Source organism: Thermomyces dupontii (genome assembly GCF_041956625.1).
Source record: "Thermomyces dupontii strain NRRL 2155 unplaced genomic scaffold VTN31scaffold_11, whole genome shotgun sequence".
In the NCBI taxonomy this organism is placed as follows: Eukaryota; Fungi; Ascomycota; class Eurotiomycetes; order Eurotiales; family Trichocomaceae; genus Thermomyces; species Thermomyces dupontii.
The window spans coordinates 284311-311525 of record NW_027192317.1 but is presented as its reverse complement, the minus strand read 5'-3'; the positions used below and the strand labels follow the sequence as shown (position 1 = coordinate 311525).

At 53.8% G+C, this 27215-nt stretch overlaps 11 protein-coding genes across 11 annotated transcripts; 4 read left to right on the top strand and 7 right to left on the bottom strand.

The window, feature by feature from the left end:
• Positions 1 to 383: 383 nt before the first annotated feature.
• VTN31DRAFT_2191 (uncharacterized protein) lies at positions 384 to 3278 on the top strand (the record flags this gene model as incomplete). Its single annotated transcript, XM_069402332.1, has 5 exons — positions 384 to 1209; positions 1261 to 2220; positions 2272 to 2589; positions 2640 to 2812; positions 2937 to 3278. The coding sequence occupies 5 exons, from the start codon at positions 384 to 386 to the stop codon at positions 3276 to 3278; spliced, it is 2619 nt and encodes an 872-aa protein (XP_069257287.1).
• A 315-nt stretch (positions 3279 to 3593) lies between these two features.
• VTN31DRAFT_2190 (uncharacterized protein) lies at positions 3594 to 4695 on the bottom strand (the record flags this gene model as incomplete). Its single annotated transcript, XM_069402331.1, has 2 exons — positions 3594 to 3771; positions 3845 to 4695. The coding sequence occupies 2 exons, from the start codon at positions 4693 to 4695 to the stop codon at positions 3594 to 3596; spliced, it is 1029 nt and encodes a 342-aa protein (XP_069257286.1).
• Positions 4696 to 5634: 939 nt separating this feature from the next.
• Positions 5635 to 7679, top strand: VTN31DRAFT_2189 (uncharacterized protein; the record flags this gene model as incomplete). Its single annotated transcript, XM_069402329.1, has 9 exons — positions 5635 to 5851; positions 5916 to 5995; positions 6043 to 6195; positions 6395 to 6416; positions 6481 to 6533; positions 6590 to 6754; positions 6811 to 7019; positions 7074 to 7599; positions 7656 to 7679. 9 exons carry the CDS (start codon positions 5635 to 5637, stop codon positions 7677 to 7679), a joined length of 1449 nt encoding a protein of 482 aa, XP_069257285.1.
• A 1002-nt stretch (positions 7680 to 8681) lies between these two features.
• On the bottom strand, positions 8682 to 9262 carry VTN31DRAFT_2188 (uncharacterized protein; the record flags this gene model as incomplete). Its single annotated transcript, XM_069402328.1, has 2 exons — positions 8682 to 9196; positions 9256 to 9262. The coding sequence occupies 2 exons, from the start codon at positions 9260 to 9262 to the stop codon at positions 8682 to 8684; spliced, it is 522 nt and encodes a 173-aa protein (XP_069257284.1).
• A 317-nt stretch (positions 9263 to 9579) lies between these two features.
• Positions 9580 to 11497, bottom strand: VTN31DRAFT_2187 (uncharacterized protein; the record flags this gene model as incomplete). Its single annotated transcript, XM_069402327.1, has 5 exons — positions 9580 to 9586; positions 9653 to 11073; positions 11131 to 11165; positions 11230 to 11348; positions 11412 to 11497. The coding sequence occupies 5 exons, from the start codon at positions 11495 to 11497 to the stop codon at positions 9580 to 9582; spliced, it is 1668 nt and encodes a 555-aa protein (XP_069257283.1).
• An 860-nt stretch (positions 11498 to 12357) lies between these two features.
• VTN31DRAFT_2186 (uncharacterized protein) lies at positions 12358 to 12751 on the bottom strand (the record flags this gene model as incomplete). The annotated part of the gene is made up of 2 exons (XM_069402326.1): positions 12358 to 12393; positions 12458 to 12751. 2 exons carry the CDS (start codon positions 12749 to 12751, stop codon positions 12358 to 12360), a joined length of 330 nt encoding a protein of 109 aa, XP_069257282.1.
• Positions 12752 to 13186: 435 nt separating this feature from the next.
• Positions 13187 to 13660, bottom strand: VTN31DRAFT_2185 (uncharacterized protein; the record flags this gene model as incomplete). The annotated part of the gene is made up of 1 exon (XM_069402325.1): positions 13187 to 13660. One exon carries the CDS (start codon positions 13658 to 13660, stop codon positions 13187 to 13189), a length of 474 nt encoding a protein of 157 aa, XP_069257281.1.
• A 402-nt stretch (positions 13661 to 14062) lies between these two features.
• VTN31DRAFT_2184 (uncharacterized protein) lies at positions 14063 to 15436 on the bottom strand (the record flags this gene model as incomplete). Its single annotated transcript, XM_069402324.1, has 1 exon — positions 14063 to 15436. One exon carries the CDS (start codon positions 15434 to 15436, stop codon positions 14063 to 14065), a length of 1374 nt encoding a protein of 457 aa, XP_069257280.1.
• A 3662-nt stretch (positions 15437 to 19098) lies between these two features.
• VTN31DRAFT_2183 (uncharacterized protein) lies at positions 19099 to 21507 on the bottom strand (the record flags this gene model as incomplete). Its single annotated transcript, XM_069402323.1, has 1 exon — positions 19099 to 21507. The coding sequence occupies one exon, from the start codon at positions 21505 to 21507 to the stop codon at positions 19099 to 19101; it is 2409 nt and encodes an 802-aa protein (XP_069257279.1).
• Positions 21508 to 21926: 419 nt separating this feature from the next.
• Positions 21927 to 22780, top strand: VTN31DRAFT_2182 (mitochondrial 37S ribosomal protein mS23; the record flags this gene model as incomplete). Its single annotated transcript, XM_069402322.1, has 2 exons — positions 21927 to 22360; positions 22426 to 22780. 2 exons carry the CDS (start codon positions 21927 to 21929, stop codon positions 22778 to 22780), a joined length of 789 nt encoding a protein of 262 aa, XP_069257278.1.
• A 987-nt stretch (positions 22781 to 23767) lies between these two features.
• Positions 23768 to 26852, top strand: VTN31DRAFT_2181 (uncharacterized protein; the record flags this gene model as incomplete). The annotated part of the gene is made up of 3 exons (XM_069402321.1): positions 23768 to 24195; positions 24254 to 24365; positions 24441 to 26852. The coding sequence occupies 3 exons, from the start codon at positions 23768 to 23770 to the stop codon at positions 26850 to 26852; spliced, it is 2952 nt and encodes a 983-aa protein (XP_069257277.1).
• Positions 26853 to 27215: the final 363 nt, after the last annotated feature.

Sequence of the window (27215 nt, the reverse complement as noted above, 5' to 3'; positions counted from 1 at the left end):
ATTAGGAAAAGGGTCTGTCGTATTCCAGCAGAAACAACGGTGTCGTAGAGACAAGAGTCGTGATTTCCACCTGTCCGTGTTTTCTTTTTCCTCGGTTTGGCGCAGATTTATTTTGAGCTGTTGGCGTTGGAGTCATCATGAGCTCCATTTTCTCCGCAAAATCCTCCAAGCTAAGAGACTAGTCCTGATTAGGAAAAGCTTCACTAGCGCCAAGACTTTTTCCCCACTGGTTGATGCCTTGCTGCCTGAGGTCTTCAGCCCTACATCTCTGCTGATGCCCTCGAATCGTCATGCAAGTCATGAACCGTCCCAAAAAGCTCTCCCTGGCCATGCACGATTATCGTTACATTGCACTCGTGTTGATATAGAGCATTTCTTTCGGCATGGAAGACGAGTCCACAAAGCCCCTGCTGGACAGGGCATCCGTTGATACAGATGCTGCAGTTCTCCAGTCGCCTGATAGAGACCAACGTCAACTTGCCTCATCGCATAGATCGCATCATCGACGGCAGCTCAGGCTGTTGGGGTCATCGAATGAGCGGACGCCTCTGTTGACCAGTCACGAGGATACCGAGATCCAGTACGGAACAGAACATCGCGGTCGATCCGCTTCTCCAACACCGCTGGATCCTCACAAAAGCAAGGGTCGTCGACCCTGGCCGATTATCATTGCTTGGTTCTCACTCACCGTGGCGGTGCTTTTGGTGCTAATCTTGGGATTTATCATCCCAGCCACGGTTAAGGAGTACGCGGAGCAAGCCGCTGTCCTCACCCCGGAAAAAATCAGTTTGGATTCAGCGACCTCGGATGGCATCCGAACAAGGATACAAGCTGCCGTCATGTTGGACGGCTTCCGCGTGCGGTCAAAACCGGTACGGGACATTGGGCGGATTGCTACTTGGATCGCAAGAAAAGTCGAAACGAGCGAGACCGAAGTGGAGGTCCGTCTGCCAGACTATGCCAATGCCCTGCTGGGAACGGCCACGATACCGCCGATTACGCTGAATATCCGTAATGGCCATGTGAATCACATTGATATTTTGGCGGACCTGCACTCAGGTGATCTCAACGGCATTCGCGAGCTGGCCAACGATTGGATGATTGGCCGTCTGACTCGGTTACGAGTCTCGGGCGCGGCGAAAACGAGAATCCGATCTGGTATCCTGAATTTTGGCAACCAGGTCATCAGCACTTCGGTAGTATTGGATGGTAAGTAAATACGCTGTCGCTCCATATTCGTCACTACCTGACACCGCAAAGACAACGATATCCCGGCGTTGCCATCGACGAACGTGACCAAATTAAATATCCATGACCTTCCGGAACGCTTAGGGGATAATGCTGTAGGAGTGAACGTGTCTGTTGAGATTTCCAACGACTATGCGCTTGAATTGACAATACCCTCCCTTGGCTTCGACATCTTTGTTCCAAACTGTGCTCCGAACGACCCTCATATCTTGGTGGCAAATGCGGAGACCGATGTTGTCAACGTGCATCCGGCGGTGCCTGCCGTGGTGAATGCCGCTGGGGTCATCAGGAGTATTCCAAAGGAGCTGACGGCAACGTGTCCTGGCCAGAAAGAGTCGCCGCTCGACCGTATTATTTCCAGTTACATCAATGGGCTTCAGACCATGATCTATGTTCGCGGCGCCGATGCTCCATCCGCCGACACACCTCCATGGATGGTGGATCTACTGAAAAGCGTTACTATCCCGATTCCTGTGACCAGCCATGGAATCGGCCAGGTGATCAGAAATTTCACCATGGCGGATGTCCATTTCACGATGCCGGATCCATTTGCTGATCCGGACACCCCTGAATCGCGGCCGAAAGTGTCTGCATTGGTCCAGGTGTTCATCAACCTCCCAAAGCAGATGAACTTTGAGGTGGATATTCCCAGAGTACGCGCCAAAGTCGACGTCTTCTACCAAGGGGACAAATCTGGCTTCCTGGACTTGAGCAAGTGGCAGCCGGCCAATGCCACTCGTGTCAATGGCACGAACGCCGACGACCCTCTGTTGATGGTCACGTCCAGAATCACTGATGGACCGCTGCAAGTCACTGATCAGGATGTCTTCTCAAAAGTCGTCCAAGAATACCTGTTTGGAAGTGAACCTGTAACTCTAGATTTGGATGCTCTCGTGGATGGCGAAATCGAAGCCGCCTTGGGACGTTTTAAGATACATGACGTTCCTGCGCAGGGCCGTATTCAAGTCAAATGTGAGGGTTACCTGTGTTACTGACAGCCAGAACTAACATTGGCTGTTCTAGCACCGTTCGAAGGCTTAATCGATGGCTTGAGGCCCAAAATCAACACAATTGAAGTGACAAATACCACCAAGTCGGCGGTATCGCTTAAAGCGTCAGTTAACTTCACCAACCCATCTCTCTATTCCGCCGATGTCCCATATGTCGACATTCTGCTCCTCTCCAACGGGTCGGTTCTCGGGCATCTCTCCGCCCGTGAGCTCTCCATTGTGCCTGGAGAAAATGCCGATGTGACGGTGGAAGCCGTATGGGATCCATTGAGGTTCAGCGGCGATGCCGGAGTGCCCGTTGGCCGCCGCTTGATATCGGACTATATTTCAGGTACGCACATCCTCGGTCCGAACTGTAAGCAAGTTTACTGAGACGCAAAGGAATGAATACAACGGTGACGTTGAGGAGTCACAAGGGCTCCTTTCCCGCACTCCCCGATGTCGGCGAGGCGCTATCGAAAATACAATTCGAAGTTCCAGTCCCTCAACTGCACACTCCCGGTGATGGCAACGAAGACGACGGCGGCACATCGCGCTTCATCAAAGACGCAACGGTACTGTTCTCCTTGATGGAATCTCTTTCCTGACGTGGTGGGACTTTATCCTGCACGGTTACTGCACTGTCACTCATATTATCACCGGCATCCTATTAACATCCTACTTATCTTTCTTATGCAGTTGCATCTCTGGTCCTCCACGGCTGTCTTCACCCTTGCCTCACCCCTCCCCAATTCCACCCTCTACGTCACCGACATTGACGCCGTCGCCCTGTACAACCACACCGCACCCGTGGGCACGATCGTGTACTCGGTACCGTTTCCTGTGCCGCCGGGCCTGTCGCAAACACCACGGCTTCCGGTGGAACTCGATCTGAACGGCGTTGGGTACGACGCGGTTCGCAAAGCACTCGGTGGTACGTTGAAGATGGATGCACGGGCAAAGATCGGGGTCAGACTCGGCGAGTATGAGACGGTTATCGATTACCGCGGGGAGGGTATTGGAGCACGAATCACGTTTTGATGACTTTACTATTCTCGGTCTCCTTGTCTGCTGATTGGAATCTTGGAAACAAGGGATTGAAGGGTACCTTGGGTCTATGGGTGTTTGATTTGGTTATGTTGGAGAAATGCGCTTGGCAATGGTTGCTTTTGGATGAATAATGTTTATGAAGTTATGGTTATGATTGTTACGATAGACTTGCAATGAACCCACTCGGGCCATTGAAGACCTGTATGTATGCAAAATCTTCAACGCAGACTTGATTTATCAACACACACAAGTAATCCAAACAGCTAAAACTACACATACAAATTGCATCCCCGCCATGATTTTCCTTTAACCCGGAGGCAGCGTGCTAGCATCCACAATATCGGCCGATTCCTTCTCACTCTCCTCACTGGCATCCGACAGCGGCGAGCGAGGCAACGCCATCAGACCCGTGCGGGTCGATTCCAGAATTCCAAACGGAGTGAGCAGCTTCAGGAAGGAGTCGATCCGGGACGGCTTTGCGGAGCTGTACAGGCATGAAATCAGTATCAGATGGTTTTGGAAGGCATTGGGGGGAAGGAAGAGAGAGAGAGACTTACAGTTCGACGATGCAGTTGTTGGTACTAATGTCCAGGACTTTGCCGCCAAACTGATGTGTCAGGCGGGTGATGGCGGCGAGATGCTCGTGCTTGTGCCGCAGGGCCTGGGAGGCGGGCAGATTGCGCGGATGGAAGTCGGCAGGCTGGCCGGTGAAGGAATCGGCCAGCTTCTGCGCCTCCTGATCCTTTTTCGCGTCCTTATCGGTGGCGGCAACCTCAGCATCACGAGAGGGCTGATCCGCCGTGACCTCGCGGTGATGCTGGAGGAGCTCCTCAAAGACCTCCGGACCCAGGATGCTGACCTTTGCAAGGAGCAGCTCGCGCTGGACAAGCGGAGAGTCCGTATAATCAAGCACGGCCCAGACGGGGACGAGGTCCTCGAGCTGGCGACGGGCCTGCTCAACGACGCCGTCCAGGCCGCGCAGGACGATGGTCATGCGCGACAGGTCCTCGACCTCGGTGTTGCAGACCACGAGGCTGTCGATGTTGAATCCACGGGCGGCGAGGATCCCGGACACGCGCGACAGCACACCCGGCTCGTTCTGGACCAGGCAGTTCAGGACATGCCGCTTGGGCGGGTTCGGCGACGGCGTCGGTGTCTCGTACAGGATCGACGACACCGCCGCAGGGGCGCTCCATTGCGGCGCATAGTCCTGCACGGGTAGCTTCAGGGGGGAACGGCGGTGGAGGGCCTTGTAAGCCAGCGCGGAGGTCGAGCTTGATGTCTTAGTGCGGCGTTGGATTTGTTGCTGTGCATTCTGCAGATACGGCGAGGATGAGGAGGATGCTGGGGGCGTCCATGTTAGACGGGGCATTGCCCCGGGCCGCCCCAGGGCCCGCCGCAATACCATGGGTGCAGCAGAGACGGAGACCAGGAGATGCGATCTCACTGACCTTCGCAATCTGATCTGCAGGAGCAGGTGTAGGGGTTTGACTCAAGGAAGCGAGACAGAAAACTCGGGACCGAAAAAGGTTGGGGAATAAATCGGGCTCCGACTTCGGCCCAGAGGGTAATGGTATTACAGGAACATATTCGTTTAATAAATAATTTCAACATTGGAACTCGGAATCTGTACATACTCCGTAACTGTTGATCATAAAGTCCTGCTACTTTTAGAAGATTTAGGTTGTCCTGAGGATCAGACAGCTATAATTATGGAATCCGTGTGGGCTTTGACATCAATTGTCATCGTCTGAACTGTCTTCGTGTGAGAACAAACTCGCAGGTATGTTCTGATCTTGTCTTGATACATACAGTACATAACCTACATAGAACGCGTTACAGTACGAGTACACATAACTATGTACCGGCTCAGGCAAGCTTATCTCCAGCTTCTCCATGGTGATCGCTGACTCAGTCTCTTGTCTGTTTTCCTTGATCTCTTCAAATTAAACTGAAAATTTTGAAGCCAAAGCATCTCATGGACTCATCATGCGGAAGAATTAAAAGAATCCTACTCTATAGAGTCATGTACTTGTCGCCCAACCCAGCATTCTGCTCTTTTTGCGCTCTGAACTGTAGCAAGTTTGGCCGATCGCTCGATCTTTTATAGTGGCATCTGATTGGTCTGCTTCAATGAGTACTTCCTTGTAATTGAAAATTTCAAATGAGGATGGATTTGCTGAAAATAGAACCATTTCGAATTTGAAAAGGTAACTCAAATAAAGATCATTGGCCGGTCCCGCTATGCCGTTTTAAGCCCAGGTCTTTTTCGCTCCGCCTTGTTGATGGTTGGTCTCTGAAGAACAATCGAATTTTCATTTCCCCTGCAGCACCACATCCCACCGCCATGACTGACGAAGAGCCGCGCCCCAAGCGCTCTCGCTTCGATCAGACGGAGCCCGAGCTGCGACGCTATTCCCGGTTCGATCGCCGATCACGTTCACCGTCATCTCGTCAGTCCGATTCAACTCGACAGCGAAGTCCCTTGAGCCGAGAGCCTCGCAGTCCTGGCAAGGAAGACAAGAAGGAAGATAAGAAACCGGTTGATCCGGCGGCGGCAGCAGGTGAGAAACGAAGAGACTTTAGTTCAATGCGCTGCAGGACCGATGGGTGCTGACGACATTGCAGCTGCGGCGGCCGCAAAAATCAATGCTCAGATACAGGCGAAGAAGGGGATCCAACATGTGGACGTCCCCCCGATCCGCTCTGTAGGATTAGTCCTCCCTTGGAGCGCGCCGGCCTAACCGTGCCACAGAGCAGTGTTGCCTCAAAATCGGCTTCTCCGCCGAAGGAATCCAAACCGCTAGGCGACGGTGTCTACATCGCAGATGGCGACTATATCAAGGACATTGAAGTGAACGATTTGCGAAACCGCTATCTGCTCACCAAGGGCTCGACGCAGAAGATGGTAATCAATGACTCCCTGCTATGTATTGCTGATATTCCTAGGCACCCGGATGCGGACTTCCCAACCGCATCTGTTATGTCTTTTTTTTTTTCTTTTCCCCCTCCACTTTGCTATGATGGTGCCTGAGAGCTCACCCAGTCATCCATAGCGTGCCCTCCCCCTCGTTTGCATCTGCTGACCACGGCTGCGTGACTTTTAGATCAAAGAAGAAACCGGCGCTGGTACGCCTCCACATATACTTTGTTGCTCTTGGGTTGCTGGGAATGAATGCTTATGCTTGTTAAGATGTCACCACCCGTGGAAGCTATTACCCGGACAAATCGTTGGCTACGCCGTCGGTAAGTGACCTTCGACCTACTGAGTTTATTCTCCAGCGCTGATGCTGGGCTTGCAGAATCCCCCGTTGTATCTCCACGTCACGAGTACAACCCGCGAAGGCCTTGAAAAGGCCGTTGCGAAGATTGAGGAACTCATGAAACAGGAACTGCCGAACCTGGTAGACGAGCGTAGATTTCGACGTCAACGAGAGGCCGATGTGGAGCGTGATGAGTTTGGCCGCGTATGTTTGGAATGTCTGTTTTTCAGAGCACACACAGCTGATCATGTTGCGTTTAGCGGAAATGGCCAGAAGAGCGCATTCCCATCGACCTTGAGCCGATTCCGGGTTTCAATCTGCGCGCGCAGGTTGTTGGCCAGGGCGGTGCCTATGTCAAGCACATCCAGTACAAGACTGGATGCCGCGTGCAAATCAAGGGTCGCGGCTCTGGATTCCGGGAGGCCGGCACCGACCGTGAGAGTGATGAACCCATGTATTTGCACGTAACGTAGGTGCCACTTCCAGGTTTGTCTCTTTTTATCTCTGTACTGATCAGTCGCAGCGGCCCCGATCCGAAAGAAGTGCAGCACGCCAAAGAACTGTGCGAAGACCTCCTCGCCAACGTGCGGGAGCAATACCAGCGATTCAAGGAGAATCCCCCGCCGCACCATGGATACGGAGGCTACGGCCAACGTGACAATCGCGGGTACGGCGGCTACGGCGCGTACGGAAATCATACACCGGGCCAGCAGTCACCGCCGGGTTCCTCTACGCCCGGTGCTCCGGGCACCGCCGACTACTCGCAGTATGCCCAGTACTACGGCTCTGACCCATACGCTGCGTACGGCGGATACCAGAACTATCTCGCCTACTACCACCAGTACTATCAGCAGGCGGCAGCGGCGCAGCAACAGCAACAGCAGCAGCAGCAGCAAGCAACGCCCCAGCCTTCGTCTCAGTCGCAGAGTCCAGCACCTCCGCCGCCCCCTCCGTCTAGCGAAGCGCCGCCGCCGCCTCCGCCGCCGGGTACTAGCGGCGCTGGGTCGCCCCCTCCGCCACCCCCGCCGGGCGGTGGAAAGTATAATGCTGTAAGTCCGATACGATGTTCTGACAATCAATTATAATTACTGATCTGCGACACTAGGTTCCCCCTCCACCTGGTCTGTGACCCGTGTCTTATTAAATGATGTCTTTTGTCTGCGAGGGTTTCAGTTGCATAACTCGATATCAAAACAGAAAAGAAAGCAATATCTCCTTTCTGCTCTGTTCGGTGGCCGTATCTTTTGTCGTGTTTTGCAGTCTACGTTCAACCCTGGAGTGAGAAGAGTTGAATTGAATGTTGATGCTTTTTGAGTACAGTTGTTTCATGTGCTTCAAGACAGTATGACAATACATAGAGAGGAAAAAAAAAACCGTACTGGCGAGACGAGCGGGCTTGGTCGTCCGCCAGGGGTGAAAGTATCCCAACAAAATTTCAAAGCCGAAATGAGAGCGGAACTCTACGCTTATGCCGAGTTCGGTCACGCCCTCCATTCCCGACAACTCCACGTCCGAGTTGATGCCACTGAGGGCGTCGAAGCTATTCGTTGGAAATTCGAGGCTGCCTGCTTTGGCCTTGCAGGTTTTGCGGAAGTTGCCGGTCATTATTGTCCTCCCAAAGTGACCTTCTAAATCCATAGTCACCAATGCTATTCATGCAGAAGGTACTGTAAGTGAGTGCGCGGCGGACACATGAAATGGGACTAAGAATGGTTTTGCAAACATAACTCTTGAGAACACCACCCTGAACTCCTGTAGACAGTGACCTTGACATCCGGATTGCGACTCCGGTACATAGTAGGCAAGGAATACTCTATGTAGTGATAGACTTGACGTGCAACAGTGGATAGGTTCATTTTTTTCCACTGCGGTCGTGCAGGGTCATATTCATGGAATCCGTACGGTAACTGTTCATCTGCTGGTGGGATGAGAGAGTCCCTTGGATAGGGATCATAGAAACATGGATTATACTTGGGCTTGCTGTCCTGGCATTCGAACGATGTTGGTATCTTGCAAATAGGGAAAGGAAACTCTGAAGGTCTTTGGAAGTGAGAACAAGAATGGCCTGGAGTAGGCGATATGGACATCCAGTTTCCGCAGGACAAGGAAGTGTTCATCCTTTTCTGCTGCTTCATGTGCGACCCAAGTCCGACTTTCCCCAGTCCCGATATCCACCATTCCGCGTTCGAGCGTTGTATGGGAAAGTACAGCCGCCGCGAATGGAATACAATCTCCAAACTGGGCGGGTACTGCCCTCTGGCTTTGCGAGAAAGATCTTTTTAGCCGGCTTGCCATACTTTAACCCATGTTGCCATCGGAAATAGGTCACCCGCGTCCGCGGCAGCTGCATCCGTGGCCTCCTTGTGCAAGTGTTTTGGCGCAAAAAAGGGTGACGTCTGTATCGGAAGAGAAAAAAATAAAGCGCCATCGTTTCGACACCTGACCAGGCGGCGACTGTGAGAACAAATTGAATCTGAACATCGAGGGATGCACGCTCAGGCTTCGGACAATGTCTTCCGGGTCTATACAGCACGATATGAAGGAGGAGCTCAAGAGGCACGGAGCCAACGAGATTATCCTCGAATCGAGCTTGCTGGACGCGTGGCTCACAATGTCTCACCATTTCTTCCTTGCAACTGTTCTCGTCTGTATTGCTGTTAGTCTCGCATTTCGCAAGTCGGCATAGGTACCTAGTCTCTACATACGGGCCATGACCGGCGCGCATTTCAAGAGAAATCCAGAGAATAATACCACTCTGCGCAGCCGACGGAGGGATTCGTTGCCGGATCGAAGAAGTCACCCTTCCACGTCAGGGAAAGAACGATCCGGCAGGGAAAATCAAGGCTATCTAGAATGGCTTAGCAATTTTCTAGCATGGATCAACTAAACCTTGTAATGGTCTAACATTACCTTCGCGGATATATAGGCCGGGAGGAAAGAAGTAGTTTGACGGTCCATAGTACACCAGTCTGTTGACATGTATCATTGCATGGCGACGTGAAGCACCAAAAAGAAACGACGACAAGACTCTAGAAACTGAGAACAGGTGAGCACGAACAAGGCCCACCACCAAACATCATGCTCAGGATCGGGTCGACATACGCCATATTGCGATACTCCTCCGCACGGACCACGACAGCCTTGCGCCTGGTAACGGAAGCCTCGCCTTCCTTGCAGAAATCGCACGCGTAGTCGCAATCATAGGTGGCGTTGATGACAGATGGGGCTTTAGATTTCTCGTCCTCATCCTCATCCATGTCGTCTTCTTTCTTGACAGGCTCCTCTTTCTTGACTTTCAAATTTTCGAATTCGCGGTCACCACAGTATTCTTTGATGATATCGTGGCGGCAGCGATTGGTCGTTTCGCAGTAGTTGACGACTTTCTGGAGGCTCTCTAGGCGAGCGCGTTTTGTGCGCGCCTCGGTGGCGGGGTCCAGCGGCACGGCGCGACGGTTGCCGTAGTTGGATTGCTGGTTGCCGCTGCCGATGTTGTTTTCGACCCAATACCGGACCCGGTCCGCTGCCGGGCGGTTGTAGTACACGATGGAGACCGCCGCGCGCCCGTCGCGACCGGCCCGGCCGGATTCTTGTATGAAACCTTCAAAGCTGCGTGGGGGGCTCCAATGGATCACGAATCGCACGTTGGGGTTGTCGATACCCATCCCGAATGCGGTTGTCGCCACCATGATTAAGAAAGCCGGCGGCGGCTCTTCATCCTTAGCATCTTCCTCCCCCTCCTCCTCGTCATCATCTAGTGGCGTCCGGGGCCTCCACTTCTCTTCAACCCGAGCGCGTTCGTGCATCTTTAACCCCCCGTGGTATGCCATGGCTTTAATTCCCCTACCGGAATTGGTGAGAGCCCGAGCCAGGTTGTCGGCAGTGGCCTTCGTTGGTACATAGATGATTCCAGACATTGTAGGCACGCTGAATTTGGTGCATCCTGACTTTTCATCTTCCTGCTCCACACCTAGCCGCGCTTCCCGGCGGGCTCGAACTTGGCGAAGCCACGATAATAAGTCGTTCAGTTGTCCCGGCGGGATCTCCGCGGCATTTTCACAGTAATCTGGGATATATCTAACTTCGTAATGAATGTTCGGCCGAGCCGTCGAGGTGCTGAAGATCTTCAGATTCCCGACATCCAGTCCCAGCGCCTCAATAATGTCCGCGCGTACTCGAGGTGTTGCAGTGGCCGTAAGCGCCATTATCGGAATCGGCGGGTTTCTAAATACCTGCCTGAGCCATGACAGCTCCCTGAACGCACGACGGAAGTCAACGCCCCATTCACTAATGCAATGTGCTTCGTCGATCGCGATCCGGTTGATTTCGCCCTGCTGATACATCCGCATCAAGATGTTCCGGAAGCGATCTCCTGCGCAAAGCTCCGGTGTGACGTAAAGAAGACGGATTTCTGGATGTCCGGAAAGGAGATCACTCTCGATCGTCTGTCTCTCAGCCCATGAGATAGTCGAGTTAATTGTAGCGACTGGGATTCCGTTGGCCTCGAGTGCGGCGACTTGGTCGGCCTATACGGACGCGGTTGTTAGGATACAACGAGCACCTGGAGTAAAATAGCTTCGCACCATCAAGGACAGAAGAGGAGAAATCACGATGGTGACTGGTATTTCGAACGTCAGTCATCTTGGACTTCTTATAGCAATGCAGTTGAGTACCCCGCATACCACCATGGCCAACAACAGCCGGCAACTGATAGCATAAGCTCTTCCCAAACGACGTGGCGGCCTGTAAGAAAATATCATGGCCCTCGATGGCCGCCGTGATTATTTCGCGCTGAAGCGGGCTGCACTTCGATCAGCCGCATCCTTGGAAATACTAGTAGTTGAGGAGTTGACAGTTCACATACCGAAAAGACTTCTTCCCAAATACTCGTCGTAGCGTGAAGTCGATATCCACGCGACATTGTGTACGTGAACGACGTCGATTTCCCATCTCTGCTCATGGCGAGAAAACCCAGATACAGTATGCGAATTCTCTTGGAACTGGATCGCTTTAGGGTTGGGTGTTAAACAAAGTCATGTGAATGGCTCGTTGCCTCAGGGACTCAGGAAATCGGCGCTAGTCCCTTTAGGGAATAATGCAATGCTTTGTCATCCTTTTGCCTTTTCCCAGCAAGCAAGTGGCTTGGCAAGTCTTGGCATTACTCCACTAGATCAGAGCCTTCTTGATCCAGTAATAATAAAGAGACGTCCGACGCGTCGTCCAAGCTTGAGCTAGCGTGAACTCTGATCTCATGTGGTAAGTAACCATTAGGTATTGTTAGGGATGAGGGGGTTGCAGAGCGCGATAGGCTGTACTGCTACGACCAGAGAAGAAATAGACGTGATGAGGGGGCCTCGCTGCAGGAGATAGAGAGAGAAGGTAGGCTGACCGCTGATCCCTGACTCTGTCAGGACTCAGGGATACTGTCTGTACTATTTTGATGCCTAAGCCATCCATCCTCCCGTACGGCATCCGTAATGTAACCGGGCAGCGTCGTGACAGTTACCGTGTCCACGGGCCGCGACCCTGCGGCCCACGGAACGTGTCCTTTGTCCGGCGTTCGTGCGGAAGTGCGCGTAGGTGGACCGTTGGCCGTGGTCGAGCGTCGGCGATGTTGGCTCAAGTCGTAGTAGGGGACGGGTTCTGACGTCTTGTACCGTGGCTTCTTGAGTGTGAAGGATCCGGATGTTATTGCAGTGTTCACTCATCATTGGCTCGTAGGCCTGGTAGTCAATGATTCGCAGTCTTCATCGAAATGTCTATTGATGAATGTTGGTGACCCTTAGGGCGGGCAGTGCCCTTGTGCTCCCTCATTGTGGCTTTTGGGTCTGGTTGCGGCTTCTCTCCTATTCAGTTCTTATGTGAGGAGGGTCCTTGAACCGGAGTTTGGCACTTTGGCCAGGGCAATACCCCTTGACTGAGTTGAATCTTGTGGCTTGTTAGCTGATCGTTGGCTCTTTGACCGGGCGGTGCCCTTTGACTTTGAGTTTTGCTCGTTCCCAACAAGTTTTGTTCGTCGTCTTTTGCGCGGTCGTCGATCAACAGAAGAAGGCTCGTTGGCCTTTTTACTTTAGGTATCCATCCAGAGCTTTTGTCTCCGAGGCGTGTTCTTCGGGCTCCCAAGTGTCTTCTTTCCACCCGTAGCCCTTCCAATGGACGAGGTATTGTTTCCTTTTGTAGTAAGTTCGCTCTTTGTGGATTCATTCGACAACAAACTCCTTGTCGCCGTCGACAATAATCACCGGCACTGGAGGTGGAGGTACTCCAGCCCGTTGAAAAGTAGTAGTACGGCTCAAGGAGAGAAACGTGGAAAACTGGGTGAATATGATGATATATGAGGGTAGCGGGAGGGTCGGTCGCAGCTTGTATTCGTTCTTTCCCCTTGTGTCCTCAATGGAAGTTCCGCGTTTGGTCTTTCCGAAGGAAGGTGTGTGTTCCTCCGCATCTCCGTTTTGTTACTGTGGACTGCAGAAGTCTCTGACTCAGGCTACTAGCAGGGTAGCAGGGCTAGGGCTTACCTAGCCTAGTAGTCACATGACCCACTCTGAGTGAGAACTTCATTTTCGCCCTCCCCAGAACGCTCTTTCCTTCATCCTTGGTGTTCTGTATACTCAGTATAGCCTGCTTTACATAGACGGTCTACAGACAACTACCGTGCCTAGATCTGAGGGTCCTAACGCGATTAGGAATTGCATGTCTTGCCGTTTCTTGTCGTATTGTGGTATTCCTTCGCCTTTTCAGGGGTGTTGATGAGGAGTTCCGCTGTTGTTTGACTTCTGCATTGGTCTTTGCGGACTGACTCCTTTGCGGAGTCAGTTTCTCTGTCCACATCGACCCTCCGCGTCCGCCTGAAGCCCATAGAGATTCGGCTGGCGCAACGCCCGTGACGCTGTGGCGGATCGAGTTGTAGAAGAATTGAGCCAGAGGAATCCATCGGGCCCAGTCGTTCTGTCTGAAGTTCACGTAGTTCCTGAGGTCGCACTCGAGGGTTTGGTTTTGACGCTCCGTCCGACCAGTACTCAACCGGCATCTCACTGCTAGGTAATGGCACAGCGAGCTCCAGAAAGTCGAAGTGAACAAGCTACCTCGGTCATTAACGATGTGCTTCAGCATGGTGGAATCAAGTAGATGCCGATACAGGGTTTTTGCCAAACTTTCGGCGTCGATAGTAGAACTCGCGGGCTCGTAGATGGCAAATTTCGTAAAGAGGCAAACAATGACAGAGATTGCATCATATGTTTTGTTTTCCCATTTTGAAAGCGGGGACTCCTGTGATGAGCAAAGTAGAAAACGTACGAGCAAGAGTCTTGGAGCCACCGGCGCTGAAGATACGGAACCCTCTCTCACGGGAGGAAGGTCCGACCACGCTGAGTCAGGAGATTATCCGACCCCTCGGAAGAGCTCAATAGAGAAGATACGAGGAAGGATACAGGAGACGCCGGCGCTGAAGATACGGGCCCTTTTCCCCGCGGGAGGCAGTCCCGACCACGCTGAAGCGGCAAACATCCTGGTCCCTCAGGAAACCACATTGCACCTAGTACGGACATGGCAGAAAACTCCAACGACAACCCACTCGTGGGCTTGGAGATTCGCACTTCGTCCCGAAAAAGAAAACCACCTGACTGGCTTGGTGAGTGGAATTCTGGGTACAAGAAAGGAGGCGGAACCAGTTGAACGAAAGCCTCGAGACCAGAAGGCCTGGCTGTTCGCCATAAAGTCCATGCTGACCACCTGGAATGGTTCCGAGGGGATAGGCAGTGGCTCCAGGAGTCCGTCAGGCTTGTAGCGGTGAATCATGTTTCCTTGACAGACTTGGCAGGTTGTGACGTGGTAATTGACATCGCCTTCCATGCCCATCCAATAGTACTTTCGTTTCAGGGAGTCAAGCGTTCGCTTCCGGCATGCATGTCCGCCTTGGGGATCGTCATGGTTGGTGCGAATCAGTTCAAGCTTGAGTGCTAGGTCGGGCGGAATGTATACAGCTCCGTTGTACCTCAAGAGTTCGTCATTGCCGTATGAGTACGGAGTTGAGCGTTTGGCTGAGGTATGCGAATTCCCCTGGAGCTCTTTGATCATCGAGCGAGCAAAGGCGTCCCCTTGCTGGCACCGACGAATGAGGCTACCAAGTTCCTCCGGCATGTCCGACCACGCCGTCTCGGTCTGTGCTGCCTCCATCACCACAGACCATGGCACCAGGAGTTCCGGACCTCCTGTAACGCCAGCGACGCGACTCTCCTCCGTGGAGGTGGTCGTTTCCCCACGGTCCTCCGCATCAACGTTCTGACTCACTCCTTCGGTTCCCGATGCCCTCGTCAAGCCGACTGTGGCCACATTCTCGTCGGGTTGGACGCTTCGAAAGAGACCTCGTTGAAGCTTGTCCTGTAGCGTCCATGGCAACGGGCGGCTTGCGGTGTCCGTGACGTAATCGGCACGACGGCTGGGAGCGTCTGCCGGGTTCTTGGACCCTGGGCGGTGCTCAATGACAAAGTCGAAGGCTGCAAGTTGCTCTGCCCAACGCATTTGGCGTCTGGTGAGCTCCTTCGTTGTCATGAAGCTCCGCAAGTTGTTGTGGTCCATCAGAACAGTAATCGGATATTTGCTGCCCTCCAGGTATGGTCGGAATTGTCGGAAGGCCATAACAATCGCAAGCATTTCGCCATCTCCAGTGTCGTACCGTGTCTCTTCATCTTTTAATTTCCGTGACCAGAACGCCACTGGGTGCCATTGCTCGTCGTCTCTCTGTTTTTGGGACAAGATCGCGCTGATGGCGTGCGTGGAAGCGTCCGTTTCCAAACGTATTGGGAGTTCTGGATCGAAGTGTCGCAGAAGTGGGGCAGATAAGAACTTGGCTTTTAGTTTATGAAAGGCGGCTTTCGCCTCTGGTGTCATGCGGAACGGCGTTTTCCCTTGATTCTTTGTGAGGTCCGTCAGGGGTTTGGCGATGTGTGAAAATCCCTGTATAAAGCGACAATAGAGCTTTGCAGGTACCGTGACACGAGATGGGATTCCTCTGCTACGTGACTCTGCCACGGATCGGGACCGTCCCACAACTGAGGATGCACCAGATTGGCGGAGCTGGGTTGGCCGTCACGTCCGGAGCGGCCACTTTCCTGGGCGTAGTCCAGGAGCGAGCGAGGTTGGCCGAGGTGAACGACGAGGCGGATGTCGGCAATGTCGACGCCCATTCCGAGTGCTCCAGTGCGAAAACGACGCTGCGGTGTTCTTGGGTGAAGCGCTCCAACACCCCGAGTTTGTCCTCGTAGTCGCCGCCTTGAAAGGGTCGCAGCCCAGGCGGGGTGCGAGGATCTGGGCCTGCTTGCGCGTCTGCACGTACACCACAACGCGCCCTTGCCCCGGGTGAATTTGCTGGGTCAGGAACTGGAGCACAACGTCGCTCGCGATCCAAGCCTCCAGATCACGGGGGATGCCTGCCGGCAACGGCGGACGCCACACGCGGTAGGTGATGTTGCGGCGAGTGGGCACGCGAAAGAGGGTCAGTTGCTCGCGATAAAACCCGATGCGTTTCGCAAAGTCCGCCTCTCGCTGGGGGGGGAAGCGTCGCCGTTAGATGCACCAGCTGGGTGCGGGCCTCCTTCAGTTGGTCAAAGTCCGCCAGGGCAGGTCGGTACAGGGCTCCGATTTGGGCGAACGGGTTGACAAAGACGACATGGCACTCATCCACGACGATGCGCCGCAGGCGTCCGAGAGCTCCTTACCGGTTGAGGAAGGACCAGAATTCGTCGTGGCGGATGGCCTCCGGGAGGGCCAGCACAAGGGCGGCGTCGTCGGGGGGGTGCGTTGGGGAACCCATTCGGCGCAGGCGATGCCAATGGCGTCGCAACGCCGCTTCATGCCGGCGGTACGCGTCGCGAAGATCGAGTTGAGTGAGAGATCTTCGCTCCTGCGAGCCGATCGAGGGTTTCGCTGATCAATGGCAGGGGATAACGATCTTGACTGTGATGGCGTTCAACCCACAGTAATCCACACATAGGCGGAGGGTTCCGTCTTTCTTGGGCACGAAGAGAACGGGTACACCTGCAGGGCTCTGAGGTTCACGAATGTAGCCCTTCATGAGCGCAGTTTCAAGATATTCCTGCAGGGCTTCTTGTTCTTTTTAAAGCTCTGTCTGCGTAGGGGGCGGTAAGGTGGTTCTTTGCCCGGAATCAAATTGATCGGGCGATCGTATTCGGAATTGCTATGCAAAATGCTCGCCTCTTCCTCCGAGAATACATCGGCGAACTCCTCTAACTCTTTAGGGAGTGTGACCTCTTTGGCGGATAGTGCGGCCAGTCGCACTACACCGTTTTCGGTGTGAAGGAGTTCTGGGTAGACGATGAACGCCGCGTTGCTCGGTAAGATGGCCCGTGCGGCCTTCTGCGCAGTTATGAGACGCCGCGTTCAGGACAATGAGACATTGAACCCTGATGGAGCCCTGTCATGGCTCCTCGACAAAGCCGCCGACCGTGCTCCTCCTTCCAATGCCTACAACAATGCAGGAGCCGCAAACGACTCTTCCGGCACCAGGCAAAACTGCAGACGCGGTCGCTAAAATCCCTATACTCGCACCAACAGCGCTCGTGGCCAAGGTCAATCGGGGTCTCGTCGCGCTCCACGCCAAAATCCCAACAATCCGCACAAAGATCAGCACGACTCCCAGTCGATGATGCCAGAGCTGGAGGAGGTCATAGTTCTTGTATGCACGGGTGACTGCCAACGCTGCAGAAGGTGGGGTATCAGAGGGTAAGAAGAAAGGCAGCTTGAGTTCGTAAAGGTTGGTATGCTGCCTAACGTCGCATTTATACGGCTTGCCATCTCGGGTTCCTTTGCGGGCTCGCGATAAACCACTGGTCCGAGTTTCATTGAATATCAGGGTTGACGGCTAGTAGCCATGGGAATCCGATGATAGCGTCATAGCCCTTGATGCAGACAGTCTCGAAAGGTAGCATAAAGCTTCGCGATTCGTCCTTGTGATCCACTACCGTTGCTTGACCAATGTACTGGCTGTATGACCTTGAGTGTTTGCCCATCTATGGCCTCGATTCTTTGGGACCTTCCGGTGGCTTCGCCGAGATATTTCTCTGCCCGTGCGAGATTAATGAAGTGGGCCTCTGCACTAGAGTCGATCAGCGCCTGAAGAGGTTGTGTTCCATGTCGTGGCGTCGTGACGTGTATTGTGGTGACCAGAGACTTCGTTCTGGTTGACCGCTTCCACTTTACCCAACGCTCTCGCGGTCCCCGGGCGTCGGGCGTTTCGGTTCTTGACTGCTGTCCTTCATGGCGAGGTCTTTTCTCCTCAGGGCGTTCTTTACTTTTTCTGGGCACCGTTCCGAAGAATGCCCCTTCTTCTTGCACACATAGGTTAACAATATTTCTCGGAATCTCCTGTTTCTCAGGCTTTCTCTGACTTGGTTCGCCCTGTGGAGCCTCGCGTCGTTCCCCTGCTCTCTTGTCGCTCACTCGACTTTGTTGTGCGGCGCCGGTTTTCTGACCACGGTCCCGGGGCGTGCGCCCTGCGCGCAGAGCATCGAGTCGACTGGGTATCCTTTCCTCAATCCTTTGCAGGTAGGATACATAGGCGTCGTATGTCTCCGGGGAGTTGGGATACTTGTCCAACTCGTTTCGAATGGCCGGCAACACCCTGCCCCTCAAGTGGTTTATGCGCTGTTTTTCTGTATATCCAACGTCGAGCTGTCCTTCCCACTGAGCAAGGTGCGCTGCGAACTCTACTACAGTCTGGGCAGCTATTTCGGATCGGGCAAAGCATGCCTGACTAAGCCATCCATCCTCCTGGAAACTCCTAGTCTATCACGTGATTCATGCCAAGACTCACACCACCCTTCCTGTACAAGTACGGTAGTTATATCCGTATCCGTATCGTAACCGGGCGGCGTCGTGAGAGTTAACAATGATCTGAATTCAATGTTCGGATTTGATATTCAAATGGATGTCGTCTGCTGCCTCTTTTCGGCGATCTCGTCAAGAGGCCCGGTCTCTTCGCGTCGTCGGCATTGGCTTCGGGGAGCAGGGATTCGGATGCCGTTCAAGCAGGGTTAAGGATGGATATGCATCAATCCTCATTGATACCTATGGCACAGCTGATAGTTACCTACTTTCGAGTCGAGAATTGAAGCAAGACGAGCTGTTTGATTGAATTTCGTTCCCCTACACCTCTGGCGATTCCTTTTACTATCTGCTCGGCTCCAGGGTGTTCAATTGAACGTCCCGACACTCAACGACGCAGTCAGCACACCGGGTATGACATGGTAGCTGGACTCGAGAGATTAATGAAGGAATTACGCATCCAAGCTTGCTGTCCCCAAGGCCTACACAACCGGTTGATATCCCGATGGGAGTAGACGCTGAAACTACTACCCATCCATGATTGACAGTGTCTACTATAACATGCTTTTGTCTATTGCATTATATACAGCGGCCGCAGTGGGGGGACTATGTTCTCCGCGTAATTCACCGCGACTCCAGTATCCATGGTGTCATGCGAAGATCGGGTATATGCATCATAGTAATACAGCACCACATCCATAGGACAGAACTCACTTTATATCAGTACCATGAATCTTGCGGCTCTTCTCCAACTGCGCGTTCAATTCCTCCTTCACCATCGACACTGCAAACGTCGTCCGTCGCCATGGCTGCCAAATCCGCTCAATCTGCAGCCACACATTCAGAATCACCTGCGGCTCACAGCAGGATCCGAACGCGCGGAGAATAGCAATGATCATGGTGCGACTCAGGAAAACACCGTTGTCGATCCGGGGCGCAAGCTCATCCATCTCCGGATCGGTGGGGAGATCTTGATGTGACTCGTCCTCAAACATCTTCATCACTTCCTCCTCGTCGGCGAGGGTGTCTTCCCATTGGGTCTTCTCCGATCGCTCCTCGGCCGCATGCATTTCATCACGGTTTCCAGCGGGATTCGCCGCCGCGTCGTTGCCGGCGCTCTCAGTCCGGTTTCGAGGCATCGTCAGCGGCGTGTAAATATCATCCACCACAGGCGACAACATGATGTCCGGCGTCGAGCGCTGCATTTTCTCCCAGCGAGCCCCGTGATGTTTCTTGCCAAGTCTCGCCTCCACCAACTTGGCGAGCCTCACGCGAGAATCCAGCAGGACACGGCGGAACTTGTTCCACGTATCGAGCAACCTCTGCGGTGTCCAGCCTTTGCCGACTTGGCCGTGGCGCGCAAAGCCCTGGAACAGGAGCAGATATACCAGAGCTTGCGGCGGGTTCTGGTACACTTCTCTCATGTCCCGCAGGTAGCCCTCAAAGGCATTCAAATCGCCCGTCTTATACGCGCAGTGGGACAAGAGGATCTGGAACGTCCTCGTATCCGGAATGGCTGGAACAGCTTCCTGTAGCCGCCGGTGTTGTTCGGGGTCAACCTTCCGAAGCTCCGCAACCTTGCTGTACAGCTGGTTCAGCCGCTTCGTCTTCTCGCGATAGTTTCCATATTCTGGTGCCAATGACGGAAAGAATTGAGAAGCACGCGCGGCTTTTGAGGGCGATGCCTTCAGCTCTCTAAATCTCTGCATCATCTGAGCATAGACGTCCGTCGCCAAATCATCCTCGCCGGTCCTGAGCAACGCAGAGAGCAGACAGTTCAGAACCGTCGTGTCGACGATTTCGCCCGACGAGACGAATTCGTCATAGGCTTTGAAGATGCCCTCGACGTCCCCTTTCACACCATAGTAGAAAATGGTTGAAATTTTGGTCTGTCGAGTAAGTTCGATACCCCGCTTGTTCATCTCCTCCATCAGACGATCCGCCACGGTGAACTGGCCCGCTTTGACCGCCATGTTGAAGAGAATGGCAAACGTTGCCGCGTCGGACCCAATACCGGTGACACGCTCCATTCGTCGCCAAAGACCGATGGAATAGGCTACATCCTGTTTCCGGACGACTTGTGATATATGTGCAGAGAAGTATATGGCCGATGTCCACATCTCCGGGGGAATTGGTAGGTTAGCGGCAAACATGTCATCAATCAAGGCGAGGAATCGGCGTGCTTGGGCGCGGCGTCGGTCTTCGGGGAACGCAAAACGACGAAGCAATTGCCCCCGGTTCCACTCCGACAGATGCACCACGCCCGGTGATGGTAGCTCCCTGTAGAGTCTGAACACGTATTGATTCGATTTTCCGCGATCGTAGAGCGCCTCCAAAAACCGTTCGAGCGCAGGAAACGATGGCATCTCATGTTGTCCAACCTTTCCTAGATGGATGAGTACGTATTCAGAGTTGCGCAGGGCTCGTTTCATCGCCGCAGCTATTATTCTGCGTGCAGGACTCAGCTCGCGTCGGGTTGGCGCTAACCGTACTCCCGGGCTGACTGGTTGACATTGCCCCCGGTCAATGGCAGCGTAGGAGCGATGAATCCATCTTTCTAGCTCTGAACTCTGTGTTTGGTTCGCTGCTGATTGCTGGGTCGGATCAACTTGCGGGTTCCGTTGGTCAACGGGTGTCTCATGAGAATTGTCTGGCAGTCCTTCCGACTCAGTGTCTCTCGACTGGTGAATGAAAGCCGCGCCAGTCGAGTATTTCGGAGCATGTCGTGTGCCATTTGCTTTCGGCACTCTGCAACCGGAACCCCGCTCGGAAAGGGTCAAAGGGCGTCTCCCGGAGAGATGAAAGTTGCCCACCGTGTTTTGCTGGGAACGAGCGAACGAACCATCTGAATGCAATCTCGAAGATCTCCCAAGAGTCCGATTACGCGGAGAGTGCAAATGACACAAACTAGCCAGCAACAACGAGTTGACAAACAGATCCGCTAGTGACGTTGTCGGCGTCGGTCGGCGTGCGCTACGACGAAAACGTCCGGTAGGAAGATCGGCAATGACTGACGTGAAACTGGCCAGAGAATGACATCGTGCCGAAGCGACCGGCAGGCTCTGAGAGGGACCAGGTCTCGGTCCTGAGGAGCGAGCGGAGGAGTTGAGGCGAGGCATGGGAACGTGAACATCATGGCATCTTGTCGACCGCGCGGAGATCTGCCGTCTGCACAAGCCAAGGGCCGGTCTGCAGAGTCAATGGCCCGAATATAGTCCCCTTGGACTCAAGATAGCGTCAGTATTCTGGTCGAGGCAAACAAATCGGCGCGAGCAGCGATGATATTCTCCAAACCAAAAACTGGCTGCAATTCGCCCGTTGATTGGGCGGGTCGCAATTTGGGCCAATCAGAGCAGCCCATTTGTGATGCTCTTTTTCTGCCAACTCTTTGCATCTCAACCTCAGCACTCGACAAGGATTGTTCGTTCAAGGAAGCAATGATCAACGCGGAAGCCAACGCTTGTGTTTGACATTGCGCTTTTTTTTAATAATTCTGAGTGCCATTGCGACGGAGCAAAGCAGATCATAAGCCCCAACCATGGGCAAATACAACCTTACCGCGCTCCGAGTCCGGCAAACCGCGCTCCGCCAGAAGGCTTGCGGGAAGATCTCGAAACTACCGCCATGGGCTGATGTCGTGGCTGATATTCCTCCAACCGAAGTGACTGTGCGGCGCCAGCCTGTCAAGCAAGAATACCTCCGCCAACGGGTCAAGACCGACCCGGAGACATTGAAACCCCGGGTTGTCTTTGAACCCGACGATAAATATCGGCCGATGCCCAAGAAACCGAAGCGAATGTTCCTGCCCCAGCAGATTAAATACGAGGAAGACGAATTACGGAAGGAATTCTACCGCGACCATCCGTGGGAATTGGCACGGCCACGAATCGTGCTCGAGACCACCGGGAATGATTCAAGGAAGTATGATTGGAGCAAGATTGAACAACCAGGAAAGAAGCTCGACGGCGAAAGGTGAGTTCGGCGGTGACCGAGGATCTTGCCTTTTTTTATTTTACAAATGGCTAACTCTCCTGCAGTGTTGTCCAGCGTCAACTGTGGCTGCTGCAGAATGTACCCGACATGACAAAGAGTCGCGCCTACGACATCGCACGACGCGAATTCTACAAGCTTCGTCTCAAAGAGGACATTCAGCGTTGGGTTGCTGCCGAGGAGGCCGAGGCAACGGGGGCTTTTTGGGGCCCAAGCATGCTGGAGGTGTCGATGGACCTGGAGAACAAGGAGTTCGAGCGATGGAAGGCATGGGCCAAGGAGCAGGCCCAAGTCATGGAACAGAAGAATGCTCAGTTTGCCGGCGCGCCAGAGGCCACACTACCGTCGGAAAACTCTCTGGAAAGCACCGAAGTCGAAGAGCCAGCGACATCTGTGGCATAAATGGTGCAATCATTCCTGTATGTACTTCTTGTATACTAGACTGCATGGGTATGATTTTTGCTTGGGAATGGAAGACAACATAGTATCCATCTAATCTACATAATCCCAATAAAGGTTACTACTTACTTACAGTCTATACACGACTGCTCCCCTTGGGCCGAATCGTCGCTGTTTTCCCAATGTGGTTATTGGAATATGGTTCCGAATCACGTGACATATTGACGTTTCAATACCTTTCAGGCTCCTGGAGACCCAAAGTGCCACTCTTTGCGGTGATACATCTTTTGGCCGTGCTACTGTCCAATCGCTGCTGATAGACGACCTTTTCCAAGTTCGCAATTGTGCATCCTCTGCAGAAATGCATTGATCAGTGGTGGGAGGCCGAGGCTCCGTCCAGATCGGGCCGCTGCAGCGTCGATTGAAGAAGCTTGGCTCAGGGCCAGAACATTTGATGCCTGATGCTGTGATATCACGGCTACAGCAGTCAATTAATATATTTTCTGACCCCTGGATACAGCCGGTCCGAGAGCTAGTTGCCATTGTTCACGTTTGAAACGCAGTGATTTGTTTGTTTGGTTTGCTATTCCCTTCTCCAGCCATTCCACTTGTGCAGGGTTCTCGATCTCTCAGCCGCTTTCCGCCCCCTTGCTCAAGAGAAGGCCCCAAGTGTGGCTCGTCCAGCCTCCTACAGCTCAGTACCATACATTCTGCTTGCTGGCAGCCTGGCGCAGTGTTTATTCAGCAGTGCTTCCCCGCAATCAACGCGCTTCTCTCCCAGCCGTCCCAGTGAGCCCCGGACTGTGATGGTCTTCAACCTCAACGAGGGCCGTCCGATATTTGAGATTCTGATAATCGAGATTATGCTGTATCTTCGCACAAGAAAGCCGTCAAACTGCGTCGAAACACCCTAGCACCAAGGGGACGGGAACAAGAACTTGAGCTCCGGGACCCAGCTCACGCTTGGGTTCGTTTTTGACGTGTCAGACAATGCTCCGCACCATGATCCGCCCGGAAGACACTGTTCGAGGTCCTCGTGATCACTTTCCCGACATGATCGCAGATGACGACACAGTGGCCGCTTCTGGTTCCAATCTCTCTTCGGCCGCGTCCTCCGCCAGCGGCGCGTCGAGCCACGAGGTAGATTCGGAGATGATCCAGCAAACAGCAAAGAAAACTAGTGATGAATCATTAAGCAAGAAAGGCCAATTGCCAGTACGGCAGCTGTCGCAAGAGGAAACGATCGAGCTGGCGCGGCGAGCAGTAGAAAATGGGATCCTGGAAGAAAAGCGGAAGCTGGCTAGCAACGGGGCCATGGGCGATGTGGTGCGACCCAAGTTGACCATCAATCTGGGCCACTCCCATATCGCCCAGATCCCGGAGGCCGTGGTGGATATTATCAAAGACGAGGTTGAGAGGTAGCATGATGCCTCCAAGTGTTGATGATCTGTGCAACGCTGACCGGCATCGATCAAGGCTGTCGCTGTCCAACAACTATCTGGTTCGGATTCCCTACCGGTTCTCCGAATGTGCACATCTTCGCTACCTCAATATTCGCGCGAACAACTTCCGCGAAATTCCTAAGGGGGTGCGTACCCTTCGCTACCTTGTCTTCCAAATCGGAGAGGGGCAACATGGGTATCTGACCTGATGTTGGGCATAGGTGTACAAACTGCCGTTTCTTGAGATTCTAGATGTCAGCCGGAATAAGATCCGTGAAATCTCGGATGAAATCTCCAATTTGACGTCTCTACGGGTCTTTTCAATAATGCAGAACCGGCTGGAAGATCTCCCTGCAGGATTGGCGGACATGAACAAACTGCAGATCCTCAAAGTGACCGGTAACCATTTGCGGTATCCACTTCGGAGGGTCCTTGAGACAAAAGAGCAGGAGTTGGAGAATCTGGCGATGGCCCCGACGGACCGCGAGGTCGCAGTCACGGCTGAGCTCAAGCGTTATCTCAAGATCAGACAACAGCAAAGCGCCACACCGGATGCCGAAAGCAGCAGTGAAACAGGTGAGATGGTGCTCGACACGCCAAAGCCGGTCAAGCGCGGAGGGGGTAGCCGATTCCCAGTGATCCCGAGCACTGACGGAGTTTCGGACCCGAGGTCCCTCAATCTTTCGAGGCCGCCACCGCTTCCTATGAAATCCCATCAACGTCTGGCTTCCGGGCAAGGTGCACAGGGAGGGTATAGCCGACCCGGTATGTCCTCCCGTCCAGGAAGCAACGAACGTAATCGCAGCAACAGCGAGGGTATCATGCCTTCAGCTACCCGGAGCAGACGCATCGGCCTCTCGTCTCGACGGGCAGAGCTAGGCACTCTAGACGAGATGAGGCCTTACCGTAATAGTCATCTCCGGGGCCTCAGCCACGGGTCCTTATTACGGACCGGCTCGTCCCGGGCAGCCAACGGCAGCCGTTCACCAGATTCTGGAAGCCCCAGGAACGAGCGCCGGAAAGCGCGAGACGGCCTCTCGCGACGCTTAATAAGCCTGCCTGAACTTCGAGAAGCGTCCCCTCGAGAACCGATCGTCGAAGGTGCACGGGGAATCTTGTTTGCGCTCATTCAGATCAATCCGCAGATTACGACTTTGATTGATGTCATCCAGGGCGACGATGCCCGCCGGCACAGTCTGGAGCTTGTCTTCTACAATGCTTCTACTCATGTAGAGAAGCTGAATGAAGCACTAGAGAAAGTCGAGAAGCTGGATACGGACAGTCGACCAGAAGACTGGCTGAAGGTGGCTCGTGAAGTGCAGCGAGAATGCATTACATGTCTGACTGCGTACACACATGTTGGCGCCCAACTACGGCAAAATACTGGGAGGCTTGTGGCGCAGGGCGATCCCCGCTATGTACGGTCTCTACTACTGATGGTCTACGGCAGTCTTGTTGAGCTGCGAAATGCCTGTGTTAGTTTGCAGTCATCTCTGGAAGTACACATAGAGAGCGCGGCCTTGAGTGAGCTGCCGTCTCAGTCGGAGACCATTTCCGGCAGTATAGATGCTGAGCGCTCCTCCGAGTCAACGGTGACGCAAGGGCGGGAGCGACCACCGCCCCCGCGCCGTCTTCGCACGGATACGATGGTTCAACAAGCTCCGGATGCTTCCACGGCGCCCTCAAATAACATCCTCTCACCCGGGTTGCCACCCCCGGGCACGTTCTTGAATCATGGTACCAGGAGCCGATCGAATAGTCGGGCAACGACCGTCAACACCTCCGTTCCGTCGTCGCTGGCGACGCCGCGCTCGGGTGAAACCTTTCCATCGATACCAACGCCGTCGACGGCGACCCGCGTCCCTCCGGTCTCGGGTCTGGAGGATTTTGCGGAGGAGCCAACTTTCGAGCGTATCTTCAAGCAGCTGACTGTGGCGTACAATGCAGCACTTCAGGCGCTGCCAGTCGCCAGTCGTCAATTCACCAGGTGCCTTGAAATGGCGGAGGAGCGCGGTGAGCGCGAAGAGATCCGCAGGATGTGGACCAACCTCATCCAACGCTGTCGAGCCTGCTACGAGGTGTCGGAGGCTCTCGGCCGGCGACTGTCGTCCATGAAGGTCAAGGAACCCGGGGGCACCATGCGGAACCATCGCGAGTTTTGGCAGCTGAGCAAGGCGTTTATGCAGTCGTTTGTCGAACTAGTGACGGACATGCGGGAGGTGCGCAACCGGCAGCTTCTGCCTCCGGACATCATTCTCCTTCTGCGGCCGGTCCAGAAAGCGAGTCGGGAAGCCGGGCGATTGATCGAGGCGTCGCCCTGGTCATATCTCGCGGACATGAGCACAGCGCCAGCGCCGAACCTCTACGGCCCGCCTCTCCAAACGGGGTCGTCGCCCAGCGCGTCGTCGACGTCGACACCGTTCCTCAATCAAGGGGCTCTGTCCCCGCCACCGTCCGTCCCGCTGCCGGCGACGCCACTGAGTGCGGCGCTGGGGCCTGCCGCGCAAGCGACAGTGCCGTCGACACCGTCAAGCTCCTACAGCGATCGGTTTTTCGCAGGCGACGTGTTCCAACGGGCGGACACGTTGCTATCGATGCCGGTCCAAGCGCCTTATTTGATGCGACGATCATAGCCTTGCACCATATGATAGTCCATGTTTACTGTGATGTGTTACGTGGGGTTTGGGTTTTCGGGATGAGGTGTTAAAAACTTTGGGGGAATTTGTCCGAGCCGGGTCGGTAGATTTGGGAATGCATTTCATGGATGTATGGATGAAAGATACCATCATGATCTTCTCGCTGTAACTACTTCAACTCGTATGCGGGCAATGTAGTCTACAGCCAGAATGTCCACATCAACGATCTGTGTCTTGACGCTGTTCCATTGGATCCGAACGAGATACTTCATGCAGCCTCGGCCACATCACGCGGTGATACGTAGACCCGACGGGTGCAAGACAAGCCATTCCGACCAGGACAGTTCGACTTGCCTTATT